Here is an 8,379-nt window from a genome sequence, read left to right on the forward strand (position 1 = left end):
ATGAAAAGCTCCCATAACTGAATGTAAATCTTTTGTTTTTCAGATTGACAGCGGAGAATTGCAGGTAACAATACCCAGCCATCTCTAATAATACTCCTCCAATCCTTACCTTAATGTTAATTCAATATGCAATGGAAACAATTAATATAATTGAATAAAGACCCAAGGAGAGGGCAGAACAGATCTTTTTCATTATTCCCACAGAACTCCTCTCAATACAGTGATCCCGAAGACTTCTCTGTGAATGTCGATATAGATGATGATGATGAAGAGTTTGATGGTGATGATGCTGACTATGAGGTGAGCTCTGCTTCAAGAAATAAGTCCTAACCCACTTCTATCTATGAGTTCCTTCTGCTGGCCAATTACACCCCCCCCCCCCCAATATAAAAACCATGCACAGTTTGGGCCAACGAGCTGCTCTCTGTCAACTGAATATCTAGACAGTGACATGTACTTGTTGTATTTTACAGTTAATGGTATTAGTTCAAATAATATTTTTTTCTTCCTAATTTCCATATTTTCTCATTATTCTGTCTTTTCAGGCTTGGATGAGGAAACGTAAGCGACGTTCCTGTGGGAAGTGTGAAGCTTGTAATAGTAGGATGGACTGTGGCACTTGTGATTTCTGCGTAGACAAACCAAAGTTTGGAGGCAGCAATAAGAAGAGACAGAAGTGCCGTCTGCGGCAGTGCCAGAGACAGGCCATGGTAAGGGTTGATTGCTCACCTATGTTGAGATGATTGTCAATTATATGAGCATTTGAGGGTGACAAGATTTTTTGCAAATACTGTTTGAATTAGTCCTTGTAATTAAGCTATGGCCATACTCATTGTTATGCCATGAATGGACTCCTAACAATGTTTTCAATGGTGCTCTTATGTGTATGTATGTGTTTGACAGAGACACTTGTTGCCCTTTCAGTTGGGTCAGACTGATTTTGGGTCCGAAGAGGGGTGGGTGCAGCTTGGCAGGCCTAGACCTCACTTTACATACAGTCGCAAGACTACCCCAAAGAAAAGTAAAACACAGCAGCAGGAAGTGGACCTGGAGTTCACTGACGATATAGACGAGCCTCTGCAGGAAGAAGAAGAAGATGATCACTCCATGGAAACAGTGAGTTCTGCAATGTGGAGATAACAAAATAGGGAAAGGCTGTGTTAAAATATATGTATTATTGTTGTCCCATCTCAACGTCACATTATTGTGATTGTCTTGAGTACAGAATTCCATGCAAATACTGATACTTTTGGTCATGTAGTGTATGTATGTGGACACTTGCTTGTCGAACATCTCATTCCAAAATCATGGGCATTAATATGGAGTTGGTCCCCCCGTTGCTGCTATAACAGACTCCACTCTTCCGGGAAGGCTTTCCACTAGATGCTGGAACATTGCTGCGGGGACATGCTTCCATTCAGCCACAAGAGCATTAGTGAGGTCAGGCACTGATGTTGGGCGATTAGGCCTTGCTCGCAGTAGGCGTTCCAATTCTTCCCAAAGGTGTTTGATGGGGTTGAGGTCAGGGCCCTTTGCAGGCCAGTCAAGTTCTTCCACACCAATCTCGACAAACCATTTCTGTATGGACCTCGCTTTGTGCACAGGGGCATTGTCATGCTGAAACAGGAAAGGGCCTTCCCCAAACTGTTGCCACAAAGTTGGAAGCACAGAATTGTCAAGAATATAATTGTATGCTGTAGCGTTAAGATTTCCCTTCACTGGAACTAAGGGGCCTAGCCCGAACCATGAAAAACAACCACAGACCATTATTCTTCCTCCACCAAACTTTAAAGTTGGCACCAGGCATTGGGGCAGGTAGCGTTCTCCTGACTTCTGCCAAACCCAGATTTGTCCGTCGGACTGCCAGATGGTGAAGAGTTATTCATCACTCCAGAGAACGCGTTTGCACTGCTCCAGAGTCCAGTGGCGGCGAGCTTTACACCACTCCAGCCGACGCTTGGCATTGCGCATCGTGATCTTAGGCTTGTGTGCAACTGCGCGGCCATGGAAAACCCATTGGTTAAGCTCCCGATTAACAGTTATTGTGCTGACGTTGCTTCCAGAGGTAGTTTGGAACTCTGTAGTGAGTGTTGCAACCAAGGACAGACGATATTTATGCTATACATGCTTCAGCACTCAGTTGTCCCGTTCTTTGAGCTTGTGTGACATTTTACGAACTGACTTGTTGGAAAGGTGGCATCCAATGACGGTGCCACTTTGAAAGTCAATAAGCTCTTCAGTAAGGCCATTCTACTGCCAATGTTTGTCTATGGAGATTGCATGGCTGTGTGCTCGATTTTATACACGTCAGCAACAGGTGTGGCTGAAATAGCCAAATCTAATAATTTGAAGGGGTGTCCACATACAGTGAGGGGGAAAAACGTATTTGATCCCCTGCTGATTTTGTACGTTTGCCCACTGACAAAGACATGATCAGTCTATAATTTGAATGGTAGGTTTATTTGAACAGTGAGAGACAGAATAACAACAAAAAGATCCAGAAAAACCCATGTCAAAAATGTTATAAATTGATTTGCATTTTAATGAGGGAAATACGTATTTGACCCCCTCTCAATCAGAAAGATTTCTGGCTCCCAGGTGTCTTTTTATACAGGTAACGAGCTGAGATTAGGAGCACACTCTTAAAGGGAGTGCACCTAATCTCAGTTTGTTACCTGTATAAAAGACACCTGTCCACAGAAGCAATCAATCAATCAGATTCCAAACTCTCCACCATGGCCAAGACCAAATAGCTCTCCAAGGATGTCAGGGACAACATTGTAGACCTACACAAGGCTGGAATGGGCTACAAGACCATCGCCAAGCAGCTTGGTGAGAAGGTGACAACAGTTGGTGCGATTATTCGCAAATGGAAGAAACACAAAATAACTGTCAATCTCCCTCGGCCTGGGGCTCCATGCAAGATCTCACCTCGTGGAGTTGAAATGATCATGAGAACGGTGAGGAATCAGCCCAGAACTACACGGGAGGATCTTGTCAATGATCTCAATGCAGCTGGGACCATAGTCACCAAGAAAACAATTGGTAACACACTACGCCGTGAAGGACTGAAATTCTGCAGCGCCCGCAAGGTCCCCCTGCTCAAGAAAGCACATATATATGCCCGTCTGAAGTTTGCCAATGAACATCTGAATGATTCAGAGGAGAACTGGGTGCAAGTGTTGTGGTCAGATGAGACCAAAATGGAGCTCTTTGGCATCAACTCAACTCGACATGTTTGGAGGAGGAGGAATGCTGCCTATGACCCCAGGAACAACATCCCCACCGTGAAACATCGAGGTGGAAACATTATGCTTTGGGGGTGTTTTTCTGCTAAGGGGACAGGACAACTTCACCGCATCAAAGGGACGATGGACGGGGCCATGTACCGTCAAATCTTGGGTGAGAACCTCCTTCCCTCAGCCAGGGCATTGAAAATGGGTTGTGGATGGGTATTCCAGCATGACAATGACCCAAAACTCACGGCCAAGGCAGCAAAGGAGTGGCTCAAGAAGAAGCACATTAAGGTCCTGGAGTGGCCTAGCCAGTCTCCAGACCTTAATCCCATAGAAAATCTGTGGAGGGAGCTGAAGGTTTGAGTTGCTAAACGTCAGGCTCGAAACCTTAATGACTTGGAGAAGATCTGCAAAGAGGAGTGGGACAAAATCCCTCCTGAGATGTGTGCAAACCTGGTGGCCAACTACAAGAAACGTCTGACCTCTGTGATTGCCAACAAGGGTTTTGCCACCAAGTACTAAGTCATGTTTTGCAGAGGGGTCAAATACTTATTTCCCTCATTAAAATGCAAATCAATTTATAACATTTTTGACATGCGTTTTTCTGGATTTTTTTGTTGTTATTCTGTCTCTCACTGTTCAAATAAACCTACCATTAAAATTATAGACTGATCATTTCTTTGTCAGTGGGCAAACGTACAAAATCAGCAGGGGATCAAATACTTTTTTCCCTCACTGTATACACCACTATGACAGACAAATTGAGAAAAAAAAATCCTGAAAATCACATTGTAGGATTTTTAATTAATTTATTTGCAAATTATGGTGGAAAATAAGTATTTGGTCACCTACAAACAAGCAAGATTTCTGGCTCTCACAGATGTGTAACTTCTTCTTTAAGAGGCTCCTCTGTCCTCCACTCGTTACCTGTATTAATGGCACCTGTTTCAGTATAAAAGACACCTATCCACAACCTCAAACAGTCACACTCCAAACTCCACTATGGCCAAGACCAAAGACCTGTCAAAGGACACCAGAAACAAAATTGTAGACCTGCACCAGGCTGGGAAGACTGAATCTGCAATAGGTAAGCAGCTTGGTTTGAAGAAATCAACTGTGGGAGCAAATATTAGGAAATGGAAGACATACAAGACCACTGATAATCTCCCTCGATCTGGGGCTCCACGCAAGATCTCACCCCGTGGGGTCAAAATGATCACAAGAACGGTGAGCAAAAATCCCAGAACCACACGGGGTACCTAGTGAATGACCTGCAGAGAGCTGGGACCAAAGTAACAAAGCCTACCATCAGTAACACACTACGCCGCCAGGGACTCAAATCCTGCAGTGCCAGACGTGTCCCCCTGCTTAAGCCAGTACATGTCCAGGCCCGTCTGAAGTTTGCTAGAGTGCATTTGGATGATCCAGAAGAGGATTGGGAGAATGTCATATGGTCAGATGAAACCAAAATATAACTTTTTGGTATAACCTCAACTCGTCGTGTTTGGAGGACAAATAATGCTGAGTTGCATCCAAAGAACACCATACCTACTGTGAAGAATGGGGGTGGAAACATCATGCTTTGGGGCTGTTTTTCTGCAAAGGAACCAGGACGACTGATCCGTATAAAGGAAAGAATGAATGGGGCCATGTATCGTGAGATTTTGAGTGAAAACCTCCTTCCATCAGCAAGGGCATTGAAGATGAAACGTGGCTGGGTCTTTCAGCATGACAATGAACCCAAACACACCGCCCGGGCAACGAAGGAGTGGCTTCGTAAGAAGCATTTCAAGGTCCTGGAGTGGCCTAGCCAGTCTCCAGATCTCAACCCCATAGAAAATCTTTGGAGGGAGTTGAAAGTCCGTGTTGCCCAGCGACAGCCCCAAAACATCACTGCTCTAGAGGAGATCTGCATGGAGGAATGGGCCAAAATACCAGCAACAGTGTGTGAAAACCTTGTGAAGACTTACAGAAAACGTTTGACCTGTGTCATTGCCAACAAAGGGTATATAACAAAGTATTGAGAAACTTTTATTGACCAAATACTTATTTTCCACCATAATTTTCAAATAAATTCATTAAAAATCCTACAATGTGATTTTCTGGAAAAAAAATTCTCATTTTGTCTGTCATAGTTGACGTGTACCTATGATGAAAATTACAGGCCTCTCATCTTTTTAAGTGGGAGAACTTGCACAATTGGTGGCTTACTAAATACTTTTTCCCCCCACTGTATGTACATTAATCTGAATTATAACAAAGGTTTTAAATTAATGTGCTCCTGCTTTCTTCTCACTATCTTATGTCTGTTATTGTTGTAGGCACATTGGCGTCCTATGCTTCCCAGCAGTAGCATTCCCCAGGATGAGAACTTCAGAAACCAGCTACCGACAGTCCAGGTTAGTATCAAATTGGATTTTAGCTTTTGTTTAGGTGTACTTTTGTGGCATTCACGTTTTGGCATTGATATTGATTTAAAAATGCACTTAACATTCCAATGCACAATCATTTCAACAGATTTCTCATATTTTACAGGTGCATAAAGAGACAATGGAAATTGTCAAAAAGAATGCGCTTATGGAGCGTGTCCCGCATATCCTCAACCATTTAAGTTCTCCAGCAGTGAGTCACCCTTCTCTTTAACTTATTGAAATTCTCTTAGGCATGCAATGTTTTACACTACAGTATAGTAAAATCACACTCCAGGAGAGGTAAGCTCTAGTAATTGTTTGACCAATGGCTAGTGTGCTCTTCAGTGTTTCACTTTTAACATTTAGACCGGAGTATGGTGTAATGGTGTATTTCTCTTTGTTGTTGCCCAGTATTGCACACTGTTCAAACCGGCAGATCCCCCGGTGCAATATGGTGGACCCCCAGGTGAGAATATGTCCTTGGCAGCCCCGGACGGACAGAGTGGAATGAACGGAGGAAGGCTAAGTGTGGAGAAGGATGTAGAAACGCTGTCTGGAGAGCCTGAAGTAGAGGAGATCACACCTATGGTAAGTGCCCACTCCCGCTTTGGTGCATAGGTACACTTTACAACATTGTAACCAATATTTAAGGCTAATAATGACGTTTTCGTTTCAGACTACAGGAAGTTCAGGATTATAATTATTATGGTTGGATTTTAAATGTTAAGATATTCTATAGGAAATACATGTGCACGTAAGTCTCTAATTGGAGTTAGAGTGGCGTGGAATTGATTCCGACTGTATTTTGTTACCCCTATTATGTTTTCTGTAGATCACTCAGATCTTCAGTTTGGCTGACAGTGCAGGAACAAGTGGGATTGACCAGGACCATGAGCTGCTGAAGCTACTGGAGTCCCTGCGCAGCTCTGCACTCCCCACACTCTGGTTTGCCATAATGGTGGAGGGCCCGATGCTACAGCTACTGCAGTGCTCCAAGCTCTCCCACATGGTGGACACAACTGTGCAGATTGACCTGGGTTTCTGCTATCAGATCTGTGTACAGGGCCAGCAGCTGCTCCTCACCCACCCGCTGTATGAAGCTCACCCATCTGGCCTGACTTCTGTGCCCCAGGTGGTGAACCTGCTCCTGGATCTGGAGAAGTACAACGTGTGCCAGGGGGTCCCGGCCAAGGAGCAGCCATTCAGCCAGACTCCAATCATCATTGAGCGGGCATCGACCTGTGACTTTCTGGTACTTAAAGAAACAGAGCACTGTCCTAAGTGTAAGGCCTTATCCTGTAGCTATTAAGAACATTTGGTGCCGCAGGGTAACCAGCACTTAGCATGAGAAAACAAACAAGTGGCCACAGTACAAAGCATCACAGCTCTGCCCTCACAGAACATCTCATGTCTTTGCTGGGGATGGACAACCAGGACTGGTTTACACACATACCACTGGACTTTGTAACAATATTTGTTAAGAAATTTAGAAACGGGATGTTTTTATTGCCCATTTCGTAAGTCTATCTTACAAATAAATGTACAAATCATGAGGGTTTAAAGCCTGCTTTTTTGCAATAGCTTTTCAGGTTGATTGGGGCACTAGTACAGAATACAGATATTATAGTTTTCAGCTGCTCTCTGACACCCAATGTGAACCGTGTGGCCTGTTTATTTTTCTCCTGTTTAGTGCTCAATGTGGAAGGTCACAGTGCGTCCACATTTCCTCATGTAGATAAACCACTTATTATCTTGGTAACGTAAGCAACCTTCAAACAAGTTATTGACCATAAGCACATGAACATTGTTCGATTAGATCATTGATTTACATATTAATCAATATGTGAAACCAATGTCCCACATGAAGACCTAAATGGATGGGATTATCACATTCTGTCAACCGTTGGCTGATTTAACCCAATGTTGTTTTGAGAGCAGGGCTTCCAGAACCTCTTCTGGAGGGTGAGACAGTGCGTGATAATCCTTATGTGTCATCTTCCCATTGCACTGTCAGTCATCATCTGAAGAGAACCACAGCCGAATGGCTTGTTTGATTTGAGTTACATAGTCAGTGCTCATAGAGATTCTGTTAGGTCTCTACAGTGAGGTCTCTCTGTTCAAGATGTGGTCTCTTCAGATAGACACATCTGAAAAATACAGATGTGCTAAAATTGAAGCAGTAGTACTTAGTTCTCTGTACAGCTGTTTTCTAAAACATTTATTTTACATGAAAGTAAAATATGCATTAAAAAAAAGTAAACACTGCAATTATTCTATCATGATTTGAAAAAATCCATTCCTGAGTCTTATTGCCCCTTGTTTGACGTGTGTGAATTCTATTCCTATGGCTCTGGTCCTTCTTTTTACAGTCTATGTTCTGGTCAGTGTATTGATTTTTTTCTACTTTAGACAGTTATTCCATATGGTTTCTTTATAAGGTTTGTTATAATGGAGAAATATGCATTTGTAAAATGAGCAAATTCTGCTGATTTTAATAAAGCCTATTTTTAAAAAAAAAAGTAAGTGGTGGTTTATGATGTAAATATGGGAAGTATTTTAGCCAAACAAATGGCTGTGATTCATAAAAATAATTTATATTGTATAAAAGTCTAACACATTTTTTCAACAACAACAACAATCTTCAGGATAGGATTAATGTTTAAATGTCAGGGTACACTAGGAGGCCGGGAATGACCATACTGAAAGAAAAACTACCTCGAGGTCTTATAGCT

The 8,379-nt window shown here is 42.8% G+C and overlaps 1 protein-coding gene across 4 annotated transcripts in view; it reads left to right on the forward strand.

Moving 5' to 3' along the window:
* mbd1b (methyl-CpG binding domain protein 1b) overlaps positions 1-8,158 on the forward strand; it is a 30,518-nt gene extending 22,360 nt beyond the window's left edge. For 3 of the 4 annotated variants that reach the window (XM_041887779.2, XM_041887782.2, XM_041887780.2), the window contains 8 exons: positions 44-64; positions 205-300; positions 546-710; positions 904-1,116; positions 5,558-5,635; positions 5,772-5,858; positions 6,059-6,235; positions 6,480-8,158. In XM_041887779.2, the coding sequence (XP_041743713.1) occupies positions 44-64; positions 205-300; positions 546-710; positions 904-1,116; positions 5,558-5,635; positions 5,772-5,858; positions 6,059-6,235; positions 6,480-6,956 (1,314 nt within the window). In that variant the 3' untranslated portion in view covers positions 6,957-8,158. The remainder of the gene's footprint in view (positions 1-43; positions 65-204; positions 301-545; positions 711-903; positions 1,117-5,557; positions 5,636-5,771; positions 5,859-6,058; positions 6,236-6,479) is intronic. The other variant, XM_041887781.2, reaches the window with a different exon arrangement.
* Positions 8,159-8,379: the final 221 nt, after the last annotated feature.

This window comes from Coregonus clupeaformis, chromosome 10, assembly GCF_020615455.1.
Source record: "Coregonus clupeaformis isolate EN_2021a chromosome 10, ASM2061545v1, whole genome shotgun sequence".
Taxonomy (NCBI): domain Eukaryota; kingdom Metazoa; phylum Chordata; class Actinopteri; order Salmoniformes; family Salmonidae; genus Coregonus; species Coregonus clupeaformis.